Source organism: Rhinatrema bivittatum, chromosome 3 (genome assembly GCF_901001135.1).
Source record: "Rhinatrema bivittatum chromosome 3, aRhiBiv1.1, whole genome shotgun sequence".
NCBI classification, from domain to species: Eukaryota; Metazoa; Chordata; class Amphibia; order Gymnophiona; family Rhinatrematidae; genus Rhinatrema; species Rhinatrema bivittatum.
Genome location: NC_042617.1, coordinates 482,080,503 through 482,108,257, shown reverse-complemented (window position 1 = coordinate 482,108,257; position 27,755 = coordinate 482,080,503). Strand labels below are relative to the sequence as shown.

Here is a 27,755-nt window from a genome sequence, read left to right as displayed (position 1 = left end):
AATCCATGCAGTTACCCCCAATCTTTATGATAAGGCAGAAATATTTACAATCAAAAACCAAGCAACTGTCAAGCCCATAAAAATTGCTGCTAGCAACATTTTTACTGGGTGAGGAGCCTTCCTGAAAATTCTGGCAATGTTGATTTCCTTTGCTTTTGGAATTGGCCATAGAAGCAGCCCTGTGCTTTTTCCCTTAAGTCTGCATATCAGTACCCCCAGATCATAGAAGTCGTGGCCTGTGTTGGTTGCTGTCTGAATCCAATTCCTATTTTTTCCCCCTGCTATCAAAGCGGAGAGTGATGTTGCAGTTGTGTCAAAAGTATCAAGGTAGTAATCCCTGTGCTTCTGATAAGGGTACTAACTGTCGCACCGAGCAGGTTACCACCATGCACACACTTTTCTTCATTTCTGTCTTTTAGCCTTTAGGGATCCAAAGTGTTTATCCCAGGTCCCTTTGAATTCTTTGACTGCTTTTGTCTTCACCACCTCCCAAAGGGCATTCCAGGCATTCACCATGATCTCCGTGAAAAAATATTTTCTGACGTTGGTTCTGAGTTGACCCCCTGAAGTTTCATTTCATGACTCCTAGTTCTACTGTTTCATTTCCAGTGGAAAAGATTCAAAGTTTGTGCATCATTAAATCCTTTCAGGTATCTGAAGGTCTGTATCATATCGCCCCTGTATCTCCTCTCTTCCAGGGTGTACATATCTAGGAACATCAGCCTCTCCTCACAAGTCATTTGATGGAGACTCCCCACTATTTTGGTTGCCCTTCTCTGGACTGCCTCTATCCTGTTTGTATCCCTTTTGAGCTATGGTCTCCGGAACTGAACTCACTACCAAGGACTTATACAAATGGATTTTCTTCTTATTTTTCTTACTGGTTATTCTTCTCTCTATGCAGCCCAGGATTCTTCTGGCTTTAGCTATCACCTTGTCACATTTAGTTCACTGTCTTCAGATCGCTAGACACTATCACCCCAAGGTCCCTCTCTCGGCCAGTGCACAACAGTCTTCCCCTCCCCTCCCTTCGTTTTTGTTCTCTTTCCCCATTTTCCTTTCTTATTTAATTTTCTGTCACTTGTTTATTCTCTTCACTTAATTCCTGTATTAACAGGTTGCAAATGCTGGGGGAAACCCATTGGTGGGAAACGATTCTCACTTAAAAGCTATGAAATATTTTCAGGAAATACTTTTGAGAAAATATTCATGGTGCAGAAAGTTGACTTCTGTATAACCTTAGCCGGTTCACAAAGACAATCCAAACTGAGTGTTAAAGTTTCCTGTGTCCCAGTTTTTCCATTTGCACTCTTTCTGCACATCACAGTACTTTACCAACTGAGCAAAGAATATCTGCTTCCCTTTCTGGGGTCACCAGACACGTCCATGCTTCTGCAGGCTAGGTACTTTCCCAGCATGGGAAAGTACCTAGCCTGCCTAATACACCGCCTCATAAACAGCTTGAATCAAGCCTTTGATTTCTTGCATAAGTGGATTTATAAAACTACTGTGTGCAGAACATACCTCTTTATATCTGCATTTGTGTTATATGTAGATGTGGTTTTGCAGTGTAATTTATCTAACATTTTTTTTGTGCTGGTGTGTGCGTATTACTGTTGTTTTTCCCCATATTATGTTTTTGATTTGTTCAGCTATGCTCTTTCACAAGTACAATTTTAAACTCTATTACCATAATTTGTTTATGCTAACTATGGATCAAGCACTGAATAAGAAAAGGCTATAGATATTTTTGATGCCAGTCTCAGGATTCTCAAGAATTAGCATATTGATTTTTATATTGGTTTAAATTTATCAGAATTTTTCCTTGCTTTGTAAACTTGCTGATTACTGTTAAGTAATATAACATTAAAGGGTAACACTAATTTTTTTTAGTTTATTCTTTAAAGACAGTAACAGTCATTTTTCAAAGGTAACTCAAGAGTTACCCAGACGGAATCAGTCTGGACAGTCTCCTATGGATTTTCTGGAAAATTCTTCTCCTGAGATATATGAAAGGTCTGCTCTGTTAATAGCTTTTGTTTCTGAGCAGGATTGAAGTGTTATCATGAGCTTGCATTGTAAACATATGAATATTAGTTTCTTAGGACAAATGATTAGAATTTATCCTGATTTAGCTAAGGTCACTTAGGAGAGGAGGAAAGGGTTTCTAGCTCTACATCAAGAGGTTTGTACTTGGGGAGGGCCTCTCTTGTACTGGGATATTCTTGCAAGTGTGCGGTAAAATATAATGTCAATGGTGTGTTTTGGTCCAGGACAACTGAATAGGTGAAAAGAAGTTAGTTATATCTTCACCAGCTCCTAATTAGAGTTAAGTTTTGAGGGACTTCAGTACATAGTAGAAATTTTCATGCTATGGCTCTTATTTTTTCTTATTCATTTTGAATCTCTTATTTGGGTTTCTTATCCTTTTTTTTTATACTGGAATAATGTGATGAGAGAGTTTGTTTTTTCTGGATTTTTTTTCTTGTACTTTTCATTCTTATGTAAACCGCTTTGGAATTTATATTTAATGGGATATAAAAAATTAAAATAATGTATTTCTGGTGCAAAGTTATTTACTTTGTAATTTGTTCTAATTTAATAAATTTAATGTTGAAAACAAGAGGTACCCAGACAAACCCTGTCCCACCGAGCGGATGCATTTTAGCTAGATAAGTCACTACTATGCCAAAATTGAACTGAATAAAAAGAAGAGGGGGGGGGGGGGAGGGGAGGAGGGATGCTGATATACAGCACTAGCCAGGAAAGTCTGATCGGATATAATGCTGTCCTTAAGTTACCCAGGTATGTTTCTCTTAATATCTGAGTACAGTTTACCCAGTAACTTTCCTGCTCCCCAGCTTACTCAATACAGACTGCAACATATTTATAATAAAGACACATTACATTTCCTGTGCTAAAATCTTTACAGCATAGTTTTCTTCATTGTCTTTAATACCTTATTTCTGAATAAATTGTGTAAGGTTAGAGCTATTGGTATTAGTTTCTTTAGACTTTTGCCCTCTGTTTTTTTGACTGTAGGATGTTGGCTTATTCAGGATCACCTCAGAAGAATTTAAAAAGAATTTAAAAAGCTTTCTGAATGCAGTTTTCATTATTGTCTTTTCCACTTCGCGACTGACTATTGAAAATCCACTTTGACCATATAAAAAGGGCATAAAAACAGAGCAAAGAAGTATGCAACTGCAGATGACTGCATGTTTCATCTAATTAGCCTATTTATAGTGCAGACTGAAAAATTTTGGTAGCCTTTCTCTGGACTGCTTCTACTCTTTCTGTATGCTTTTGGAGATGTGGGTTCCGGGTTTGAACGCCTCTGTCCAGATGAGGGTCTCATTAGTGATTTATAGAGACACATTATCACATCTGTTTTTCTACTGGATATACTTGTCCCTAAGTAGCCTAGTGTGCTGTTGACTCTCACCACTGCCTTGTTGCACTGTTTGTTTTATTTATTTGTTTTTATATACTGGTGTTTGATTTACATAACACATCGGTTTACAAATAATTTGAAGGTGCAGGAAGCAAGGCGTTTCCTTTTGTCAGGTACAAAGAACGATTAGAGAAATGTAACGTGGCGGAATAACAGTAATATGAGTAAAAACAGTGTTAATGGCAATAATCAGTATTAATAAAAGGAATAAACAGCATAAATAATAGCAATAACAATAAATAACATTAGATATATGGTGTATCGAAGACAGTAACAAGGGAATTATGTTGAATAGATCGTGACAGAGTGGCAGATATGTATTAAGGGGAGCATAATGGCTATTGAATGGAGGGATGAGTATTCGTTGGTGTGGTGGTTGTAGGTGGTGTTTACCCTGACTGCAAGGTTAGGGCCTGGTTTGGGGTTGGTTTGTGTGTGTTGTTGGGAAAGCTTTGCGGAATAGCCATGTTTTAAGATTTTTCTTGAACGATTGGGTGGATGGATCTGTTCTTAGTTCTGTGGGGAGTTTGTTCCATAGGGTGGGGCCGGCAATTGAAAGTGTTCGTTCCCTTGTTGATATCCATTGAGTGGCTTTTGGGGGCGGTGTTTTTAGAAGGCCAGTGTTTGAGGAGAAGGGGGGTGGGCAGCCAGTTGGTTTTGTCGTTGTGGAGGATTTTGTGAATGATGGTTAGAGTCTTGTACTGTATTCTCTGAGGGATGGATAGCCAGTGTATGTCTTTGAGGATGGGTGTGATGTGATCTGATCTTCTGCTGTTGTGAGCGCTCTGGCCGCAGCATTTTGGAGTAGTTGAATGGGTTTGAGGGTGGAAGCTGGGAGACCTAGTAGCAAGGCATTACAGTAGTCGAGTTTAGAAAAGAAGAGCCTGTAGAACTGTTCGAAAGTCTTGTGGGTATATCAGTGGCTTGAGCTTTCTTAGGATTTTGAGTTTGTGGAATCCGTCTTTTAGAAGTTGTTGATGTGTTTTGTGAAGTTAATTGGTTGTCTAGCATGGTGCCAAGGTTTTTAACTGTAGAGAGTGTTTGGTTTGTAAGAAGTTGTGTGGAGAGGTCGGTGGAGGGTGGTGGGGAGGGTTTGCTGGATATGTATAGGATTTCAGTTTTGGTGTGATTGAGAGTGAGGGATAGTTGTGAGAGTAAGTGTTTTATTGACGATAGGTGAGAGTTCCATCGCTCTAGGGTGTGTTCGATGGAGTCTTTGATTGGGAGTAGGATATGTACATCATCGGCATATACATAGTGTAACAGTCCTGTTTCGTTAAGAAGTTTGCCCAGTGGCATCATGTAAATGTTGAACAATGTGGAGGATAGGGATGAGCCTTGTGGTACTCCGTGGGGGAAGGGGATTTGCTTGGATTCGGTGTCGTTGAATTTGACCTTGTACGATCTGTTGGAGAGGTATGATTTAAACCAGCTGAGCGTTGTATGTTGAAGTCCAATTTCCTTTAGTCTGTGTATTAACGTTTTGTGATTGACGGTATCAAATGCAGCTGATATGTCAAGGAGGATGAGTAAATAGGATGGGGCCAGACTTTGGAATTAAAAAGGATCCTGTTTGAGAGACTGCCAGTGGGTGGTTGTACCTTTGGGGAAGAGTTGATATCCCAGAGGTACGGAGGGAGGTGGCAGTTAGGCCCATGGGGCCAGACTTTGGACTTTGAGATGAACTTCTGAAGCCAGCCTTTGGAAATTGAGTCGCTGGTTCAGTGGGGAAGGCATCTGCTTTTCATCCAGGTGGAGAGGGTTCAAACCCCACCTGAGGACTTTTAAAGATAAATAACTGTAAACTGCTATTTGAGTTTTTGAATGGTCAGGAAAGCTCGTTTATGGATTGGAGCCTGGAACTGATGCAATTGGCGGGGTTTGGGAATGTTGGGGGTGTTCATGGCTGAGTACGTAGTTTTGGTTGTTGAGTGTTAGATAGTGGTTGTCCGGTTGAAAGGTGTAGTGGCAGTGTGGAAGAGGCAGCGTGAAGGGGCAAGCAAAGGGGCTTGCTCCTTTGGACGCGCTCCTTTGGCGCGCGGCACCTGGAGTGAGGGAGATTTAAATCACTCACTTGGCGCCTCCTCTGACATCAGGAGGGGGCGGTCCTAGGCACTCTTCATGATCTTTGGCATTCCAGCGGCGATTGGGTAGGCCTTTGGGTTGGGGTTTGGCCTCTGCCGGTCACGGTGGGGGTGGATCGCGTCCTATGCCGGTCACGGTGGCATCGGTCGGGTCCTCTAGCGGCCGTGTGGGTGTCAGCCGCGTCTTCGGCTGGTCGCGGTCTATGCCGGGGGTGTTGGGCCTTGGGCACGGTGGGGTCGGGCCTTGGTTCCAGACCAAAATGGGTCTTGGCGGCGTGGCTGGCCGGTAGCAATCCTTCCCGGCTTAGAGGAAGGCGCCTGGAGTGAGGGGAGATTTAAATCACTCACTCAGCGCCTCCCCCGACGTCAGGAGGGGCTCTCCTCGGCGTTCTTCGTGGTCTTCGGCATTCCAGTGGCGATTGGGTAGGCCTCGGGGTTGGGGTTTGGTCACGGTGGGGGTGGATCGCGTCCTATGCCGGTCACGGTGGCATCGGTCGGGTCCTCTGGCGGCCGCGTGGGTGTCAGCCGCGTCTTCGGCCAGTCGCGGTCTGTGCCGGGGGTGTCGGGCCTTGGTTCCAGACCCCAATGGGTCTTGGCAGCGTGGGTGGCCAGTAGCAGTCCTTCCTGGCTTAGAGGAAGGCGCCTCGAGTGAGGGGAGATTTAAAATTTGTTTTGTTTTGCAACCTTGAAATCAGCAGATACAATTACCCCAAGATCTGGTGTGGTCTGTCAGCTTACTTGGACTTCTCTAGCTGTAGCAAAGAATAATGCATTCTTCGTATTCAAAATCTTTCCCATACTGCAATCGTTTCATTGTCTTGCAGGGGCACTTCTTGAAATCCGTGGAAGACTTACCTATATCCAAGAAACGTGAATCTAGTGTAACATTTTTCATTCTGGTTTTTCTAGTTTTGTTTATTGAAATTTCTGAAGCATCTTAAAAGCAAGTGATCCAAGCGCTTTACAGAATTAAAACATACATTTCATTTAAATTTAAATAGTTAAAAATTTTCCATTTACCTTGCAGTACCGCTAAGAAGATATTTACAGCTAGAATATTTACATATCTACAGACGCATACTCTCAATTAACATATTGTTAATCATAAAATAGTTTTAAAAAACTGCACATCTATATAATGCCAAATGTCATGCACTAAACAAATTTCGTGCATTTACATTTCAGTATAAAAGCTGCCAACAGGGCAACTTCAAACTAAAATATACCATAAGTCAGTCAGAATTCAACATACACTTAAATTTGGTGTGATAACATTTTTTTCTCTCACTGCAATATTTTTTCTAAATGACTTGGTGAATGTCGACACTCAAAAAATAAATAGAACTCATCTCATAGGAACTGAAATACCCAGATCCTTAAAGCATCTTTAAACTTTTTCAGATCCTTTATTAACCTAATATAATGCAAATGCCTTATTTGAAGGGGTACTTATGAATCAATTGAACAGATTTTCACGTGCAGAGCTGGAATGAAAAAGTTTGAGGGAATACAGTGTTTCAGGCAGTCACTTCATTGGTCAGATACTTTGACTGTATAGTTATTTACTTCAAATGAAGTCCATTTTCCCTTCTGAATCTTAGTAAGGTAAGAACACCTGTACATTGGAATTTAAAGCAGCAAGAGAGAGAAAAAATGTAGACTGTCAATAGCCAGTACATGCACTGAAATCATTCAGAACCTCAAGTTCCATTCTCAAGTTTATTTCATTCTGAGGAGATGTTTCATTTATGTTTGGAAGGGTTTTTTTTGTTTTTTTTAATGTTTGTGACGTTCATCATCATGGATCGGTAAATCAGCATGTCACGCTGATCCTTATCAAAACCTAATATTGGTATCTTGCTGAAAAATGCAAAATATGAAGACAGCATGAACAACCAATGATTAGAAATGAGACTTTTAAGAATGGATAATCATAAGAAAGGTGCATGCATATTATTAGAAAAAGCATGAAAACATAAGAAAAAATACATTGGGGGAAGAAAAAAAGAAAAGTTTGGAATAAGAGGCAATAGATTAAATTTATTTTTTGTAAAATACAAACAAGTTGTTGGTTTAGAGGAATATGGCTTGTGTTGCTGTTTGCCCCTCTTTGTATTGTTCTTACCGTTCAGACATATTATAAACACATAAAATATTCTATTAGGTTTTTACATGAATTTTTAGATTCGTACATATGTTACAGCCAAGTCCTCTGTAAAATGTTCTTCCCTTGAACATTTGAGCTAATTATGCTGTCTCCATACTTTCAGTTGCTTTGGGGTGGCACTAAGCCATGATCAGCAAAGAGCCACTCCATGCCTCCCATACATTCACACACCCGCGCTCTATACACATCTATCGTGAGAGAAAGGCAGAGCAGGATGAGCTTTAGAGAGAATATAAGCACATCTCAGGAGTGAGATAAATATCGGAAAAAAGGATGTTGATGTTTGTCTTCTGATTTGGAGCAAGTTTTTTCTAGTAGTCTCCAAAATAGACCCTAAAGTCCTCTACATAAACCCTGAATGCTCTTCTGACAAATGCCTTTGATATTATTTTCTCTAACTGTGAACATATTGTGATTTTTCAATAGGAACTAAGAGAAAGCTACAACAAGCAGCAGTCAGCCCTCCAGCAGCTGCAGAAGATCAAACAAGACAAATTGAGAGAGATAGAAAGGAAGAGAGTTGAACTGGTGCAGAAAAAGAAAGATGAGGAAGAGGCTATGAGGTAACTTTGATTAAAAAAAAAAAATCAAATGTTTCAAATTCACTATATGTTTCCTGCCAAGAAAGTGGAGGTAGTACATAAGATGCAGAAAATGCATGATAAAGCAAATAAGATTTTCTTACGAATCAGTTTCTAAAATGAATCGGTGAATTATTTGCACTTTAATTCAACCCAATCAAGGTTTATTTATTATTTTGCTGCAATAGTGCTTTCTTTAATAAGGAGCCTCAAGTGACCAGTACTGCATGCGTTGTCAAAGGAATGAATACCTGAAGAGTTTTCCCATAAAAGCTTCTGAACCTGCATGGGGGAAGACCAGTGCAACACCGAACCATGTGATAATCTGTGTCAGATTTTTCCATTGTTTGAGAAGGAGCAGCTTGCAGGAATTCTGCTGGTTGATGCTATCTTCATTGTTTTGCTAATTTTCAGTCTTTCTTTTTTTCCTTCTTGGTTTTCCTCATTAAGCAGTTAGTCTGATGTTTTCATTTGTGTTACATAGTTTTATTAGGTAATCAGAATATGATTATACTCCTAACAGATCTCTCTACATGGTAACTATAGAAGGCTAAAATCTGTGCATCTGTAGCCAGTTCTAAAATAATGAAAAATGTTGTTCTTGTCCACATATGTGGCAGTCACCTCAGAATTTCTGTATTAGCACTATTAACTAGCACAAGGATTCTCTATCCTCTCCTCTGGGCATATCTAGCTAGTCAGGTTTTCAGGATATCCACAATGAATATGCATGAGATATATTTGCATCATTGCCTCCATTATATGCAAATCTCGCACATGCATATCCACGGTGGATATCCTGAAAACCAGACTGCCTAGGTGTGCCCCAAGGACTAGGTTGAAAAGCACTGCCCTAGCATGCAACTATACCAGGGTAGGCAACTTCGGTCCTTGAATGTCCTAGGCTGGTCGGGTTTTCATGATATCCATGATGTATTTGCACATAATGCAGGCAGTACAGTCAGATGCGTTTCATGAGTATGCAGTGTGATTAACCTGAAAAACTTGACCAGCTTGGGATGCTCAGGAACCAGAGTTGTTTACCCCAGGACTACATCATATAGAAAAATAAAAAATTGTCGGCTCATCTAAACTGTCCATTACAGATGCATTTCCATAAAGCCTGCCTGGCTTAGGCTTTACCTTTACATTTAAGGATCCTCTGCACTTATTCCATGCTCTATTGACATTTGCTACTTTAACGTCCAGTCAGATGAATCCAGAATCGGTAGGTTATGCACCTGTACCAGAAGACATAGACAGAGCAAACTGTCGTTACAGTATATATATACTCCTGCAGTGACATCAGTCTTCAGTATTCTCCATCTCCAGCAGATGGTGGACATGCATTTCCCTACTGGGGATTGCTTCAAATTTAGAGGAGAATTAATTGGAGATCTGGATTGCCACACTCTCCTGCGGTGATACCTAATGGTGTCTCCCCCAGTTGAGAATTCCTGAGGTGATTTCCGTGGTCCCTTGGTCCAGTAGCTGGTTATAGACCGGCATGGCCTTAGCTGGTTAAGCAGCTGAAAGGCAGTGGGTGCAGGAGCCAAGCGTGGTGGTTCCCCCCCCCGCAGCTGGAGACCTTCTCTGTACTCTGCTGGGAAGGCTGAGGTCAGGTATGTTTCGAAAAAAAACAAAACAAAAAACAGAGACAGAGTGCAGGAGTTAGTTTAGAACTTCTTCTGGTCTCCTTGCTTGGTGCACCGTCCCGTCATGCATTCCCGCTCCCGTAGGGATTACGGGAACTGGGCTAGGGTTTGGGTAGGTGCTGCTGTTAGGTTTCTTTTTTACGCACTGCATGGTAGGTTGTGGTGGCGGTTTTGCACACTTTTTTCTGCGCAGTCGACTGCCCTCTGCAGTAGTGGTTCTCAACCTTTTTTCTATCAGGACACACCTGAGAGATGATGCTCACATGGGTGACACACTGAACACATGACCATCATGGGACTAAATATAAACATATATTCTGTATCCATAGGAATCTTCCGCTTCCTAACAAGTGAGTGCAGAGCAGAACTAAGACATTTCCCTGTACAACTCACCATACCAAAAAGATATTCTTATTCTGGTGTCTTCTCAATAACAGCATCACAAACTCCTTCTTCTACCAGGTGCATTGTAAAATAATACACAAGCCAGAAAAAAACAAACCCCACTCTGTACATGCTATCAAACCTGCCATACTGCAGCAACACTAACTTCAAGAAATGAAACAGGCAGCAGTTCACCACCAGTGCATTATCATATTGAGAAAATACAAGAAATAAGACTGATACAAATACCTACTTGCTAGTAAAGTATGTCATGTTAGTCACACACATGCACACTCTACAGACACACACACACACACACTCTCTCTCTCTACAGACAGACCTACCTTCACCTAATATAAAATAAAATACCACAAATTACAAATGTGGAAACAAAAATTGGAATGGAAACCCCAAGAAAACTACCTGCATACAGTGCAAAACTGGAGAACTAGAAACAGAAATTTCCCTGTATGTACCCTGATCAGTCCAGACTCCTGGGTTTATGCATCCCTGCCAGGAGATGGAGATAGGGAAAGTTTAACTGACATTGCTTCATAATCCCTGGTGCAACCTACAGTTCCCTAGCATTTCCCTGTCTCCAGCAGATGGTGGCTGGTGCATACACCTGCAGTTCTGTCGTTTTGCCCTTTTCGCCTCTTTTTCCTTTTTGTTAAGAACCTTCCTCCCAAGGGGAACCCTTCCCTGTTTGGTTAAGGTGGACAAGCTGAAGGTCGGTGACCTTTTTGTACGCTTGCTCCAGTGTGATCCTTGGGGTATAAATCTGGTGGTCCAGATCCCTCCCCTTCACAAGGCTGCTTAGGCGGCTTTTTGACTCTGGTCAGCTGCTTTTTGGTCTCTCCCTCTCCTCCTTAGTTCCGGCTGAGCTGGGCAGCTCCCCTCAGCCTTAGGAGAGAGGAGCTCCTGACTGTCAGGCCGATACAGTAAAGCGCGGCCACGGTTACCCTGTTTCTAACCTGCTTTCTACCCACAATTTGGCCGCGTAAGTCTAACCCGCGATTCACTATCCATTTTTACCAATCTTTACCACTTCTTTAAATCGCGTATCCCTTTCCGCCCGCCACATGTATATGATATGTAAACGATCGGATTAGCTATTCCCTCCCATACGGTAACGTGCGGCCCAATTATCGCCTTTTTAACCAACTGTTTTGCCGTGTCTTTAACCCGCTAATTTACCGCCTACCCTGACCCTGGCGTTAGAGGGATGTGACAGCAATAGGCAGGCTCCGGTCAAATAAGTGGGTGGGTTGGAGCAAACGAGTAACATGGTGTGGCCTGGTTCTCCTACGCTCGGACATCAGGGATTGCCAGTTCTCTCTCCCCCCCTCCCGAAGCAAGGCGCAGGGCGAAAATCGACTCGACATGTTATTAAAGCAAATAGAAATTGTAACAAAAGTAAACTTACTGCATGCTTACAGCAGTCCCAGTCTTCTCTCCTCTCCTCCCGAGGCGCCCACCGCGGCTCCCCTGCCTCCCGGGGGCAGCTGGCGGCGAAAGCGGCTTCTAGCAGCCCCGCTGGCGAAGGTGCATGAACGCACGTCCAATTTGGGTGCTCAAGCAGCGAAGGCGCATGAGCGCACGCCATGACCTGAGCGCCTGGATGGACGTCTGAGGTCACGGCGTGCGCTCATGCGCCTTCGCTGCTCGAGTGCCCAAATTGGACGTGCATTCATGCACCTTAGCCGGCGGGGCTGCTGGAAGCCGCTTTCGCCACCAGCTGCCCCCGGGAGGCAGGGGAGCTGCGGTGGGCGCTTCGGGAGGAGGGGAGAGAGGACTGGGGCTGCTGGAAGCATGCAGTAAGTTTACTTTTGTTACAATTTCTATTTGCTTTAATAACATGTCGAGTCGATTTTCGCCCTGCGCCTTGCTTCGGGAGGGGGGGAGAGAGGACTGGCAATCTCCGATGCCCGAGCGTAGGAGAACCATCCACTTCCTGGTACCTGACATTTGAAATGACAGGTACCAGCGCACCCAGGATACTGTATAGGCGCTCTATAGCGCTCTATACAGTAAAATGGATTGCGCTTCATGGACGCGCTTTGGACGCGACTTGTATTTGCATGCCATTTAAATACTGTATCAAGCAGTATGTGATCCGAACTGTGCAAACGAGAGTTTCTTGCTTCATTGGACTTAACAGAGGTGTACCTACACATCTCCTTTCGTCGGGATCATCAGCGTTTTCTGAGATTCATGGTGCTGGGTCAGCATTTCCAGTTTTCAGGCTCTTGTTCGGTCTGGCCATGGCGCCACAGACCTTCACCAAGATCATGGTGGTGGTGGTGGCAGCCTTGCGGCCCGAGGGAGTTATGGTACACCCTTATCTCGATGATTGGCTCATATGTGCAAAGTTTGATGCCAGTTGTCGCACCGCAGTCCAGAAGGTGATTCAGGTTCTGGAATTTGGCAAAGAGCCATCTAATTCCGTCTCAGAGCCTCGAGTATTTGGGAGCTTGATTCAATACGAACATAGGCAAGGTGTTCCTGATGGAGGAGAAAGTGTACAAGTTGCAAGTGCAGGTTCAGCACTTGTTGGGGTTGTGAGTACCCAGAGACTGGGATTTTTTTTTATAGGTTCTGGGTTCAATGGCTTCCACCCTCAAGTTGGTTCCTTGGGCCTTTGTGCATATGAGTCCATTACGGAGAGCTCTGTTGGCACAATGGAATCCGTTGTCGGAATCTTTTCATCAGCCGGTGTCTCTCGATGCTCCCACATGGGACAGTCTGTCTTGATGGCTACAGATGTCCACTCTTGTTTGTGGCGTCGATCTGGAGATACCAGATTGGATAGTTCTCACTACTGATGCCAATCTCTCTGGTTGGGGTGCAATTTGCCAGCGACACTTGGCTCAGGGCACTTGGTTGGAGGAGAAACTCTCCTGTTCTATCAATCGCTTAGAGACCAGAGCAGTGAGGTTAGAATTACTAGCCTTTCTGCCTGTGGTTCAAGGTCACTCGGTGAGGGTTTTATTAGACAATGTGACAACCGTAGCCTGTATCAATCGGCAGGGCAGAACCAAGAGTCGAATGGTGGTGCAGGAGGCTCAGGAGTTCGTTCTTTGGGCGGAAGAACACTTAGTCCAGATAGCAGCATCTCACATCGCAGGGGTTGAAAACATCAGGCGGATTTTCTAAGTCACAGACTTCTAGATCCAGGAGAATGGGAATTTTCGGAGTCGGTGATGCAACTCATTCGCAAGAGGTGGGGTTGCTCCCATGTGGATCTAATGGCGACTCATCTCAATACAAAGGCATCTCGCTTTTTCAGCCACAGACGAGAATACAGGGCCAAGGGAGTCGACGATCTGGTGATTCCTTGGCCTTAGGAAGTCCTTCTTTAGTTATTTCCACCATGGCTTCTGGAAGGGGGAAGATCTTGCACCGAATAGAGAGGACATCTTGTTGGTAACTCCGTAGTGGCCGCGTCGGTCATAGTTCGTGGATCTGGTCAACTTGGCAGTGGGCGGTCTGTTACTGTTCAATCATCTTCCTCGACTTCTTCATCAGGGCCCCATATTTTCAGATCAGGCAGATTGCTTTTGTCTAGTGGCTTGGCTTTTGAGAGGCGGCATTTGAAGTTCAGGGGATAACCAGAGGCAGTTATAATTACCCTTTTACATGCTAGGCAGACGTCTACTTCATTGTCTTATGTTTGGGTCTGGAAGGTCTTTGAGGCATGGTGTACAACTAAAGGTATTCAGGCTTTATGATCTTCGGTGTCTCAGATTTTATCTTTCCTTCAAGACAGTTTGAGTAAAGGCCTAGCTTTTAACTCTCTCATCAGGTAGCAGCTCTGGCTTCTTTACTTGGTACAGTTGATGGGGGAACTTTGTTCTCTCACCCAGATGTGGTCAAGTTTCTTCAAGGGATTAAGAATTTGCGCTCTCTGGTGAGGAGAGTCTGCCCATCCTGGAATCTTAATCTTGTCCTCCAATTTTTAAGTGAGCCACCCTTTGAGCCTCTCCGCAGGGCGACTCTTAAGGATTTGACCCTAAAGGTTGTTTTCCTGATAGCTATTTGTTCTGCGAGAAGAATATCAGAGTTGCAAGCCTTATCTTGTCGCGATCCATTCCTTCAGATTTCAGATTCTGGTGTGTCCTTGTGGACAGTTCCTTCCTTCCCTCCTTCCCAAGGTGGTATCGGCTTTTCATGTTAATCAGACGATGGAGCTTCCGGCCTTTCCAGATTTGAATGCTTCTGCGTCTCATGCATGGGAGCTTAGATGTTTGGACGTCAGAAGAGTTTTGATGAGGTAACTTGAGATGATGAATGATTTTAGGAGATCGGACCACCTGCTCGTGCTGTGGACTGGTACGAAGAAAGGTACCAAGGCTTCCAAAGCTACCATTGCGAGGTGGCTTTAAGAAGCTATTGGGTCAGTATACGTACTAAAAGGCCAACAGGTACCTGAAGCTTTGAGGGCTCATTCTAATCAGTCTCAAGCGGCCTTGTGGGCAGAGACCCAGTTGGTTTTGCCACAGGAAATTTATAAGGCGGTGTCTTGGAAGTCGCACACTTTTGCGAGACATTACTGCTTAGATGTCAGGGATCGCTCTTTTGGTGAGAGTGTCTTGCGAGCGGGACTCTCCAGGTCCCACCCTAAGTAGGGAGCTTTGGTACATCCCAGGAGTCTGGACAGATCCAGGTACGTACAGGGAAAGGAAAATTGGTTCTTACCTGCTAATTTTCGTTTGTGTAGTACCATGGATCAGTCCAGAACCCACCCGTTCTAGGGGGTGGAGACTCTTCTGCTCAGCTCTGGTTGCTTCCAATAATTTAAGATTTTTTACTGTTCTGATATGGGTTAAGCTGTTTGGCTATCTTTCTACTGTGTTTTTTTGGCTTGGGTACAGTTCAATACTGAGAAACTGCAGGTGGCACCAGGGAATATAACGCAGTGTCAGTTAAACTTTCTCTGTCTCCATCTGCTGGCAGGGATGCATAAACCCAGGAGTTTGGACTGATCCATGGTACTACAGGAACGAAAATTAGCAGATGAGAACCAATTTTCCTATATTTCCTTCTACACTAAGCAAAGTTCAAAGAGAGAAGAAATACATATTCTCAAAACTGACATATTATGGCTCTTGTACTCCCCCCCATGACCCCTCACTTCTTCAAACTGCTCAATCATCCCTTTACATGAGCATATCCCTGTCCAATGTTTCCGACACCCCCACCTCTGCATCATTTTCCCTGTGCCTCCTCTCTCCCCTGCTCAACTCTCCCTGCCCTTTCCTCTCCCTTTCCCTACCCCTCTTTCCCACCCATTCCTGCTCAGCATCCCCTGGCCTCCCTTCTCCCCCAACCCAGCAGCCCCCACACTTCCATCTTTCCTCCACCACTCCCTACCCAGCAATTCCAACCTCCTTTCCCCACCCCTTCCTACCCAGCAGACTCCTGACTCCCCATCTCCCAAGGCCTTCCTGCCCAGCACATTTCCCCTCCTCCTGGTTCCCAGCCAGCATGAGCCTTCAGTCCAATCCAGAGTCACCCTCCCGCTTTGCCAGCAGCAGATGAGAGCAAGAAGCATTGAGGAGAGGAAGATGACAAGGCAGCAACACAGGAAGTCAGCAATTGATCTATAGAGCACTCACCTCTCTTCCTCATGCTCCTGCTTTCGTGTCCAGGTCCCATGGGGTAAAGAGAGCATCAGCAGCCTCACTGCCACGCCAGACAGAGGAAGATAAAGTTGGTATCCTGCCATGCCCATATAAATAGGAATTGGTGATATCTTGCTCTGATCTGGGTGAAAGAGAAGGGAATAATCTCCCACTGGGCCAGGAAGAGGAGAAGGAAATGAGCAGCTTTCTCTCATACCCAATAAAGGAGAAATCAACCAACTCCTCTCCAGACTGATGAGGAAAGAGCAGCCTTCTGCTGAGTCTGTGATACAATTTCTGTGACCTTGTGACACACTAGTGTGTCCCGACACACCTGTTGAGAACACTGCTCTACAGGATCATATACTTAATATCTGCCTGCATTCCTGGAGAGTCGATTACCATACTTCAGCTTAAACTCTGGAAGAGATTGAAAGGCTTACAAGGCAGTGATAGCATGTGGGAACTCCTATCCATGCTCATACACTTTGAGCTGTGAGAGATGGGGGGGGGGGAGAGTCTGTGTTGGTGGGGGGGGGAGTCTGTGTTGGTGTTGTCGGATGACAACAACCGTGCATTATGGCTGATTTATCCTACTGTCTACAGAGAACCCTGGTTACTGATACGCATCTTTGCTTTCTCTTTTGGATAGTATAAGGACTAGGGGGCACTCCATGAAGTTAGCAAGTAGCCCATTTAAAACACATCAGAGAAAATTCTTTTTCACTCAGTGCACAATCAAGCTCTGGAATTCATTGCCAGAAGATGTGGTTAAGGCAACTAGTGTAACCGGGTTTAAAAAAGGTTTGGATCAGTTCCTGGAGTCCATAAACTGCTATTAATAGGGAATAGCCACTGCTTGTTGCCGGCTTTAGTAGCATGAGATCTGTTTAATGTTTGGGTACTTGGCAAGTACTTGTGACTTGGATTGGCCATTGTTGGAGACAGGATACTGGGCTTGACGAACCCTTGGTCTGACCCAGTATGGCATTTCTTATGTTCCCACTGGAATTGTTCATCACAGAACCATTGGATTAAGGCCCTCTCCACAGTTGATTACTTAGAACCAAAGTAATTCTTTTCCATTCCAGAATCTCTGTTGCTTACAGTTTGAATGCTAAGAAGGCATGATGTGTCTGAAGCAGTGTCTCCACTTCTGGCTTCTAAAAAGAAGCCTATCATTTTGGCTTTTAGTTTTAAATGGAGACTGTATTACAAGCAAGCAATTATGTTTTATTTGGCGCAAACTAAATCCTCTAGGAAGTCCACCTAGCTTTTTATTTCTTTCTATATCAATAGATCTGGAGATCCCATGGGAAAATGCATTATTTTTAATGGGTTCACAGATTTTCTCATGAATAATTTGCAGAGTTACACTTCAAAGGGTGTGTCAGAACTCAGGCAGTTTGGGCAGTAGCCACTGGTTGCCAAACTAGTAACTTCACTGGTAGAAATTTACAAGGCTGTGGCATGGAATTGAGTCATTACATTCACCAAGCATTATTTCTTTGGTACCTCTTTTTGAGATTCAAGATTTGGCTTATTCAACTCCCATCCTTTGAGGGAACTTTTCTGTTGGTTTCTGAGATTCTTACCATCTTATCTTCCATGTTTGGTGTTTAATTTTCAATGAAAAATGTGAAAATTGCAAATTGGTCTCTTTAAGAAGAATATTTTTGTGGGATCTGCCATTGTTGTCTCTCGTATCTGTGCCTGCATTGAGTGTATTTGAATCAGAGAAAGTAAGATTAGTTACCTGTAATGTGTTCATTTATTTTATTCATTTACAAAACTGCCTTTATAAATGATTAAATTTAACCAAAATGGTGTGCATTAGTGTATAAAACATATCAACATAGCATACAAAATGATATATTACAATATAAATAAAAATACAATGTACTAATAATCAAGTAACCAAAACAAATATGTATACACATGCTCACATAATATACAAATAATAAACCAGCTAATGCAAATACTCACCTAAACCCAATAAAATTTGAGATCACCATAACATTGGGACTTTCCACCAAATGTTCCAGATATTTGTAAACCCAATTAAAATCATACATCATCCCCTTAATCATGGGACTTGCACCTAGTATCCCAAATATCTTCAAGCCATAGCCACTCCACCATAACCTTTGCAATCTATTGCCATTTCTAACACAAGTGCTTCTCCATCCCCTCCGCCATGTGATAACCCCAGTCCCTCAATTTCTCCCTGAATCCAGTAAATTACCTTTCCATTTCACCCACCTTCCTCTTTCCCCAAACTTTTGCTGGCCCAAACAACCCTTGATCCCAAAACCCCACCAATCTATCAAAATCATTTCCCTACCACCCCTACCATTCAACATTAGGCTTCAACCCCTAAAACCCAAAATGTGGTCTAAACAACCAAAGTAAGCTGTGATTCTGTGTCTTGCCCAAAAAATCTCATATTGTCTGTCCTCTTAAATTACTTTTCCAATTCTTCTCCTATCATGAATCTGTGAGTCTTGGCTTTCAGCTACTTATCTAGACTGCTACTGACAAGAGTTGTGTACCAGCCTAATTTGTTCTTCAAATACATTGCACAATTACCTTTTAGTGCTCAAAGCATAAGTGACAAGATCTTAAATAGAATTTGAGAATTAATTGGAAGTCTATGTAATGCTCGTAATAGAGATAGAGTACCCCTAGGACATACTGAAAAAGCTAATGCAGTCACATTTTGGACTACTTGCAACCAGCACACCAGTCTTAGGGAGGCTGATGCACAAGTCATTACAGTAATCCAAATGAGATAAAACAAGGGCCTGCACCACTGTTCCAAATTAATTTAATCCCAAAATGGATGAAGTTTCTGCACAGATCACAACTTTAGGAAGTCCAACTGAACAACTTGAGATACCTATAATTCCAAACTAAAAATTGGGTCAAACACCAACCTGGATCTTTCATCATAAAAGTCAAACATATATCATTAAATGCTGTCTTTATAGTAAGAGGACAAGACTTCAGCTCATTACACCCTCTTTTCAAGATCTCTCATTTTTGGTATATTCATTTATTTTTATTTATTTATTTATTTATTTTTTATATACCGATGTTCGATTTTACATATCACAATGGTTTACAAACTACTGGGTGGTGCAGGAAACCAGGTGTTTCCTTTTGTCTAATACAGGGAACGTTTATAAGAGCAAAAAAAGATAAATAGATAAAAAGTTAAACAAATAGTCAAGGTGTAGTTATTATAATAGTACAAGATAACATCTATAATTGATTGATGGTTAAGTTAATTAACAAAGGTATATATATTATATATCAATTCGTCATACAGGGAATTGAGGAGGAGGCAATCTCAGGGACTTCTCTTGTTTGTTACAACATCATGAACATTCATGAACAACCTAGTATCAGATAACCAACTGGAGATGACCATAAGACTCTGATTAAGGATTGAAAGGGCCATCAAACTATCCTTATCCACTGGGACAATAACATATATATCATCTGCATAAATGTACTCCTTAAGACTTGCCGATAGCAAAATCCCTTAAAGGAGATTCAGTAAAAGTTGGAACCCTATTTATAATGCTGTCTGTTTTCTCTTTTTAAGGCGAGCAAAGCAAGAAAGAGAAAATATGTGGAAGGAAAAAGTCAGACAGGAAGAAGAAGAAAAACAGAAGCGACTCCAAGAAGAGCGACTCCAAGAGAAGGTCCAAGCTGAGAAGCAGAGAGCTGAGGAGGCAGCTTCCCGGCAGAGGGAGAGGGAAGCGCAACAGAAGCTTGAGGAAGAGAAACGTAGGAGGGAGGAAGAGGAGAGGAACAGACAAGCTGACATCAGGAAAGCAGAGCAGAGGCAAAGACAACAGGAGGAAGAGAAGAGAAAGCAGCAGATAAAAGAAGCAGAGGAGAGACGCAAAGAGCAAGAGGAAGAAAAGAAACGAAAAGATGCTGAGAACCAGAAAGAAGCAGAGAAACGCATTTCCAAGATCAATTTGGATGAGAGATTTGTGGACAAGATGAAACAGATTGGGAGTAAAAACCTTACTACTGAGTGGATTAAAGAAGGTAGTTTTACATTGTATTCTCTCTATTTCCAGGTTGTATCTGAATACATTATATGTGACAATATGGACATTTGTTTGAAATAGTGAACATTTGATATAGCAAAAGTGCCATTATCTTGTTTATATGGGGGAATAGGGATATACATTTTTGTTATGGTCAGTTCTGTTTTCTTTTAGCATGCACTATTTCAAAATAATGCACACTAAATGAAGTAAAACTGTTAAACTGGGAAAAATACACTTTTGCCCTGCTTGTTCCTAATTGGGAATAGTCCATTTCAGTTATCTGAGAGCTTCAAACTTCCTTCTCCAGGCTGTATTCTGCAAGAACCAGAGGGAACAGGATGATACTGGAGTGGACAGGGAATATAGCAGAGGAAAGCTACTCTGTTCCCTTATCTACTCCCTCTTCTTTTGTCATTTCCCCTGCTATCCCCCTTCTTCCTGTCTCTGGCAGGGAACAGGTGGGGGGAGTACCTGATGCAGGAGGAGACAAAGCATAGGCCAGAACAGATAAAAGTTTCTGTGCTACATAATGTTGATTAGCATTCTATTTAAACTTTCTTGGCAGCAATAAACAAAAAAGCCCTGTTAAATGCCGGTTGCATGAGCTTTCTGTATGAAGAAATATAGAAACATGATAGCAGAAAAAGACCATTATGGCCTATTCAGTTTGCCTATCCACACCAACTGCTCAGCTTTTATTATCCCTACCATTCCCTCAGAGATCATCTGTGCTTATACCATGCTTTCATGAATTCACATACTGTCCTTGTCTCCACTACCCCTATGGGGAGGCCTGTTTCATGCATACAGTACCCTTTCTGTAAAGAAATATTTCCATAGATTGCTTCTGAAGCTACCTCTTTTCACTCTCATTTCAAGGCCCTTTGTTCTAGAGCCTCCTTTCATTTGAAAGAGGCCTGCCTCCTCTGCCTGGAAAACTTGAAGATATTGAAATATCTCTATCAAATCTCTGTTATCTCGCTGGATAATGTGACTTTTACTGTATATGGTGACCTTCAGGCTCATAATCAAATATTTATTTATACTAACTTTTTTTTATCATCCACCCTTCTAAGTGGCCCTGGGTGAAGTGTAGGTTATAATATAAAACAACAAATGCAAATTGTAAGAAAAGAAATTGTAAGAACATAAACTGACATAAGAGCTACCGAATTGGGTCAGACTAAAGTTTTATCTAGCCCATCATCATCTCTCCTACAGTGGTGAGCAGAAGGGCAGGTGCTTATAGGAAGTATATAAGAAACGGGGCATATATAGAGTTCTCTATGCCCTGTTGGACCCTTTCAGTTTTTAGTGATCATATTTTAGGGATGCATTGGACCCGGATTAACATTCCTACTAAGTTAAATAGTCTGTGTTGATTTATGTTCCATAAGAGGTTACATTTATAGATGTTGTAAATGACTGCTTCATGGAGTAGCTGGTCCTAGAACCAACAAGAGGGCAGCTACTTTAGATCTAGTCCTCAGTGGAGTGCACGACCTGTGATGGGACTTTTAAGCAACAATGAAAATAATGTAATCAAATTTGACATAATCACTGGAGGGAGAACATCAAGTAAAGCTACTTCATTAGCCTATAACTATAAAAAGGGAGACTATGTTAATGAAGAAATAAGAAAAAAAACTAAAAAGAGTGGCTACTAGGGTTAAAAGTTTGCATGAGTTGTGGACATTGTTTAAAAATATCATTTTGGAAGCCCAGATTAAATGTATTCTATGCATTAAAAAAGGTTGAAGGAAGACCAAATGGCTGCCAGCATGGCTTAATGATAAAGTAATAAAGGCAGTTAAAGCGAAAAGTGCATTGTTCAAAAAATGGAAAGCAGAGCCAAATGATGAAAATAGGCAAGAGCATAAGCATTGGTAAGTTAGATATAAAAAAAAAAGTGGTCAGGCCAAGAGAAACTTTGAGAAAAAGCTTGCCAATGAGGCAAAAAATAATAAAACTTTTTCAAGTAGATTTGAAGCAAAAAGCCTGTGAGGGAGTCAGTTGGGCCACTAGTTGACAGGGGGGCAAAAGGGGGTGCTCAGGGAGGACAAGGAAATAGCAGAAAAACAATGAATTCTTTACATCAATCTTTATGGAGGAGGATGTTGGGAACGTACCTGCCCTTGAAATAATCTTTAATGGTGAAGATTCTGAGCAACTAAAACAAACATCTCTGACAGTGGAGGATGTAACACATCAGATTGACAAACTAAAGAATAACAAATCACCAGGACTGGATGGCATCCACCCCAGAATTCTAGGAAAAACTAAGACACGAGATTGCTAACTTACTGCTAGTAATCTGTAACCTATTGTTTAAAACGGCCATGATTCCTGAAGACTGGAAGGTGGCCAGTGTGATGCTGATATTTAAAAACAGCCCCAGTGGTGATTCAGGAAACTATAGACTGATGAGCCTGATGTTGGTGTCTAGCAAAATAGTAGAAGCCAGTCTTAAAAACAATATCACTGCCATATAGATAGACGTGGCTTAATGGAGAAGAATCAACATGGCTTTGTCTTGACAATCTTTTAGAATTTTTTGAAGGTTTAAATATATAGATACCTGGAAGCCATTCAGGATATGGGATACAAATTTTTTAAATAAATAGTAAAGGTGAGCTGGTTGATATAGTGTATTTGGATTTTCAGAAGGCATTTGACAGTTCCCCATGAGAGACTTCTCAGAAAATTACAAAGTCATGGATAGGAAGCAGTGTTCTATTGTAGACTGGTAACTGATTAAAAGTCAGGAAACAGTGTTATTGACCGATAATGTTTGATAATGTTTTCATTTTGGTAAATGTTATCTCTGTTATTGCCAATAATCATTTAAATTACAAAAAAAAAGACAGGAAACAGAGAGTAGGACTAAATGGTCATTTTTCCAAATGGAGAAATTCATTAGTGGTGTACCACAGGGATTGGTACTAGGATCTGTGCTGTTTAACATATTCATAAATGATCTGGAAAAGGGATCGATGAGCGAGGTGATTAGATTTGCAGATGACACAAAATTATTCAAAGTTGTTAAAATGACAGTGGATTATGAGAAATTGCAGTAGGACCTTGTGAGACTAGGAGACTGGGCAATTAAATGTCAGATGAAATTTAATATGGAAAAGTACAAAGTGATGCATATAAGGAAAAATAATCCCAACTATAGGTATATGATGCAGGGTTCTGTATTAGGATACACTACCCAGGAAAAGGACCTTCGAGTCCTTGTGGACAATAGGTAGAAATTCTCTTCTCAGTGCACGGCAGTGGTCAAAAAAGCAAATAGAATGTTAGGAATTATCTGAAAAGGAATGGAGAATAAAATGGACAATATCATATTGCCTCTGTATCGAGCTATGGTGTGACTGCAGTTCTGGTCGCCTCATATCAAGACATAGAGGAACTAGAAAAGGTGCAGAGGAGAGTGACAAAAATGAAAAAGAGGGTGAGAGACCTTGCAGGCTAGGGCTCTTCAGCTTGGAAAAGAGACAGCTGAGAAGGGGACATGAAAGAAGTTTATAAACTCATGATTGGGATAGAATGGGTAAATAAAGGATGGTTATTTAACCGCTGTCAAATAATACTAAAACAAGGAGGCAATCCATGAAACTAACAACCAGCAGATTCAAAACATATTGTATATAGTACTTTTTAACTCTGTGCACTATCAAGCTGTGGAATCTGTTGCCAGAGGTTGTGATCAAGGTGACTAGTATAATGGAGTTTAAAAAGATGTTTGGACAAGTTTATGGAGGAAAAGTCCATAACACATTATTAGCAAGGTAGACTAAAGATAGCTATCAACTTAATCATAATCTTGCCCTGATCCTCTGTCACTCTCTCATCCTCCCATCCCCTCTTTTACTCTGTTGCCCTCACTCTTGTCCTCTTATCCTATCCCTTTACTTATCCTTCCATCCTGGCTTGGCCCTCGGAAGAGAATAACAGCAGTACAGCTTCCCAAGCTATCTTCTCCCTATGCTGCCTGAGGTTTCTGTTGTGCTTTGAACTGCATGGGTCACTGTTGTGCTGTGCGATTCAAAGCAGAACTGTAGAGGCTAGCAATAGAAGGGGAGGATGTGGCTTGAAGAGCTGCACTGCCACTGGCATCCAATAAACTGGGGATGGATGGGGGAGGGGGGATGAGAGAAATAGGAGATCAATCTCCATCACCATTATTGCTACTGCTGCCTAGACCATGGTCTTTCATGACAATTCTGCAGGGAATTGGGAATTCCGTGGGATGGGTTGGATTTTGCGGTTTTAGCTGCAAAATCATGGGAAACTAAGGGCCCTGGATTATATTCTGACATGCAAAGGAGTTGAATTATCACATGTTTGAAAGCTGTAGCACTAATCATCAAGGCTTCAATCCTGGCAATTGTCTGTTTGTGCAGCTTTCATATACAATTTAGTCATCTTAAAAAAATATCTGAAGTGGAGAGTACAACCTGCATTTATTTATGTTTGTGTCTGAAATGGCTGAACGCATTTAGATAACAACTCTAGGAGTTGCTTTCTGAAATTTCAATATCAACTGGTGAACAAGTTTGTAGATGGCTGTGATTGTCCAGGGAAAGGGGATGGGGAAAGAACATACTTTGGCATGTAGGAAAGCATTGCCTCCAGAAGAGAACCGGCATACCTGGAGACTGGACTTACTGCCACTAATCGGGTCTCTCTGCTACCTCTGGGAGGAACCAGTAGCCTGATAACATGGAGCAGCCATCAGTTTAACTTTAACAGTCAAGTTGTGAGGCGGATGTCCACACGACTTCTCAGAGATAGGAGATGTAAGCTGTGGTCAGCCTAAATTCACTCAAGCAGTCTCTCTGTCAGTTGCTGTGTAACTGCCAGGGACAAAATATTCTGCAACTTCCTCTCCTAGAATGTGCATAAGAAAGTAGATTAACTCTTAGAGCCACTGAATGTATCCATTTTAGACCAAGTGGAAGGGAAAGCACCACCACCTTTGTACCCCTTTTATGCAGGCCGATGAGAAATGAGCATAGCATGTTTTTCCCCTGTGCCAAGCAACCACCTTGCTTTTCCAGGTGGTCCTTCCAGATCAGTACTGGTAAACTTGTTGTGGCAATCATAATACTGTTTCTTTTAAAAGTGGCAAGAACAGCTCCTAAACCGAACCAGTGCAAATCTCTTTCCTGGCATTGTTTTCCTATTTTATTCCAATGTAATATGAAAGAGTAAAATAAGGTAAGATGTCATGGCATGATTACCATAATTTTCCCTCAAAAAAAAAGTAAAGATATTTTTGCCCATAGAAGATACCAGGGAAGCTCTCAGGACTCACTCCTAGTTTTTGCATGAGTAAATGTATTCATGGTAGAGATCTCAGGGAGGTAAATAAAACCTGTGCATCTGGGTGGGTGAACAACTAATCTGTATTGGGACCCTTACTGTTCAATATATTTATAAATGATCTGGAAAGAAATACGACGAGTGAGATAATCAAATTTGCAGATGACACAAAATTGTTCAGAGTAGTTAAATCACAAGCAGATTGTGATAAATTGCAGGAAGACCTTGTGAGACTGGAAAATTGGGCATCCAAATGGCAGATGAAATTTAATGTGGATAAGTGCAAGGTGATGCATATAGGGAAAAATAACCCATACTATAATTACACAATGTTGGGTTCCATATTAGGTGCTACAACCCAAGAAAGAGATCTAGGTGTCATAGTGGATAATACATTGAAATCGTCGGTGCAGTGTGCTGCGGCAGTCAAAAAAGCAAACAGAATGTTGGGAATTATTAGAAAAGGAAATGGTGAATAAAACGGAAAATGTCATAATGCCTCTGTATCGCTCCATGGTGAGACCGCACCTTGAATACTGTGTACAATTCTGGTCGCCGCATCTCAAAAAAGATATAATTGCGATGGAGAAGGTACAGAGAAGGGCTACCAAAATGATAAGAGGAATGGAACAGCTCCCCTATGAGGAAAGACTAAAGAGGTTAGGACTTTTCAGCTTGGAGAAGAGACAACTGAGGGGGGATATGATAGAGGTGTTTAAAATCATGAGAGGTCTAGAACGGGTAGATGTGAATCGGTTATTTACTCTTTCGGATAGTAGAAAGACTAGGGGGCACTCCATGAAGTTAGCATGGGGCACATTTAAAACTAATCGGAGAAAGTTCTTTTTTACTCAACGCACAATTAAACTCTGGAATTTGTTGCCAGAGAATGTGGTTCGTGCAGTTAGTATAGCTGTGTTTAAAAAAGGATTGGATAAGTTCTTGGAGGAGAAGTCCATTACCTGCTATTAAGTTCACTTAGAGAATAGCCACTGCCATTAGCAATGGTTACATTGAAGAGACTTAGTTTTTGGGTACATGCCAGGTTCTTATGGCCTGGATTGGCCACTGTTGGAAACAGGATGCTGGGCTTGATGGACCCTTGGTCTGACCCAGTATGGCATTTTCTTATGTTCTTATGTTCTTAATGGCTAAAAATCCCCCTCTACAGATATTTGGAAGAACATAAAATGTGGCCACTGTTCACAAAATGGAGGCCCAAACCTCTGGAGGTGAAGCAACTTGATGAAGGTGACGTAGAGCAAGATGGTGGTAGCATTTCACACCATCTTCAGGCTTCATGGCGCTTCTCACTTTGCTAGCCTGCCAAAATGAGTTCCATACAATTTTTATCCCTGAAACTGTGTAAAATTTCTTCTTAGTCTTCCTTCCTGGAGCCTCAGCTCGTGACCCCTGGTTCTGCTGATTTTTTTCTGGCGGAAAAGGTTTGTTGTTGTCTTTGGATCGTTAAAAGTTTTTCAAGTATCTGAAGGTCTGAATCATATCACCCCTGCTCCTCCTTTCCTCCAGGGTGTACATATTCAGATTCTTCAATCTCTCCTCGTATGACATCCGATGAAGACCCTCCACCTTGTACATATTCAGATTCTTCAATCTGTCCTCGTATGACATCCGATGAAGACCCTCCACCTTTCTGGTCGCCCTTAAGGTGGAGGGTCTTCATCGGATGTCATACGAGGAGAGATTGAAGAATCTGAATATGTACACCCTGGAGGAAAGGAGGAGCAGGGGTGATATGATTCAGACCTTCAGATACTTGAAAAACTTTAACGATCCAAAGACAACGACAAACCTTTTCCGCCAGAAAAAAATCAGCAGAACCAGGGGTCACGAGCTGAGGCTCCAGGAAGGAAGACTAAGAACCAATGTCAGGAAGTATTTCTTCATGGAAAGGGTGGTGGATGCTTGGAATGCCCTTCCGGAGGAAGTGATGAAGTCCAAAACTGTGAAGGACTTCAAAGGGGCATGGGATAAACACTGTGGATCCATCAAGTCTAGAGGGCGTGAATAAAGTGGAGGCAGCAAAACACTGCACGGAGCGGCAGTAGCCACAGAGGCATTCAAACACTGCACGGAGCGGCAGTAGCCACAGAGGCATTCACGGAGCGGGATACCAGTGGCCAGTAGTTATTGTTCCACCTTCACGGAGCGGAAGGATGGAGGGCTGCTATCTCAAAAAAAAAATAAAAAAAACCAAACAAAAAATAATAACAGGGGTGGGTAAGAGTATGGGGCAAGGGTGTGGCCTGCTTGTTACAGCAGTTGCTACCCCTAATTGAGCTGGATGTCACTTGGATGCAGATACGGCGCTGCTCTCTAAATTGGTGGTAGGGTGGAGGGGAATTAGGGCTGGAGGGTACTGGAAGCCAATAGTAACAGGTGGG

The 27,755-nt window shown here is 42.2% G+C and overlaps 1 protein-coding gene across 4 annotated transcripts in view; it reads left to right on the top strand.

Annotated features, from left to right (window-relative positions):
• Positions 1-27,755, top strand: part of ITSN2 (intersectin 2) — a 337,690-nt gene that overhangs the window by 160,948 nt on the left and 148,987 nt on the right. For all 4 annotated transcript variants that reach the window (XM_029596037.1, XM_029596039.1, XM_029596038.1 and 1 more), the window contains 2 exons: positions 8,132-8,268; positions 19,560-20,014. In XM_029596037.1, coding sequence (XP_029451897.1) covers positions 8,132-8,268; positions 19,560-20,014 — 592 coding nt within the window. The remainder of the gene's footprint in view (positions 1-8,131; positions 8,269-19,559; positions 20,015-27,755) is intronic.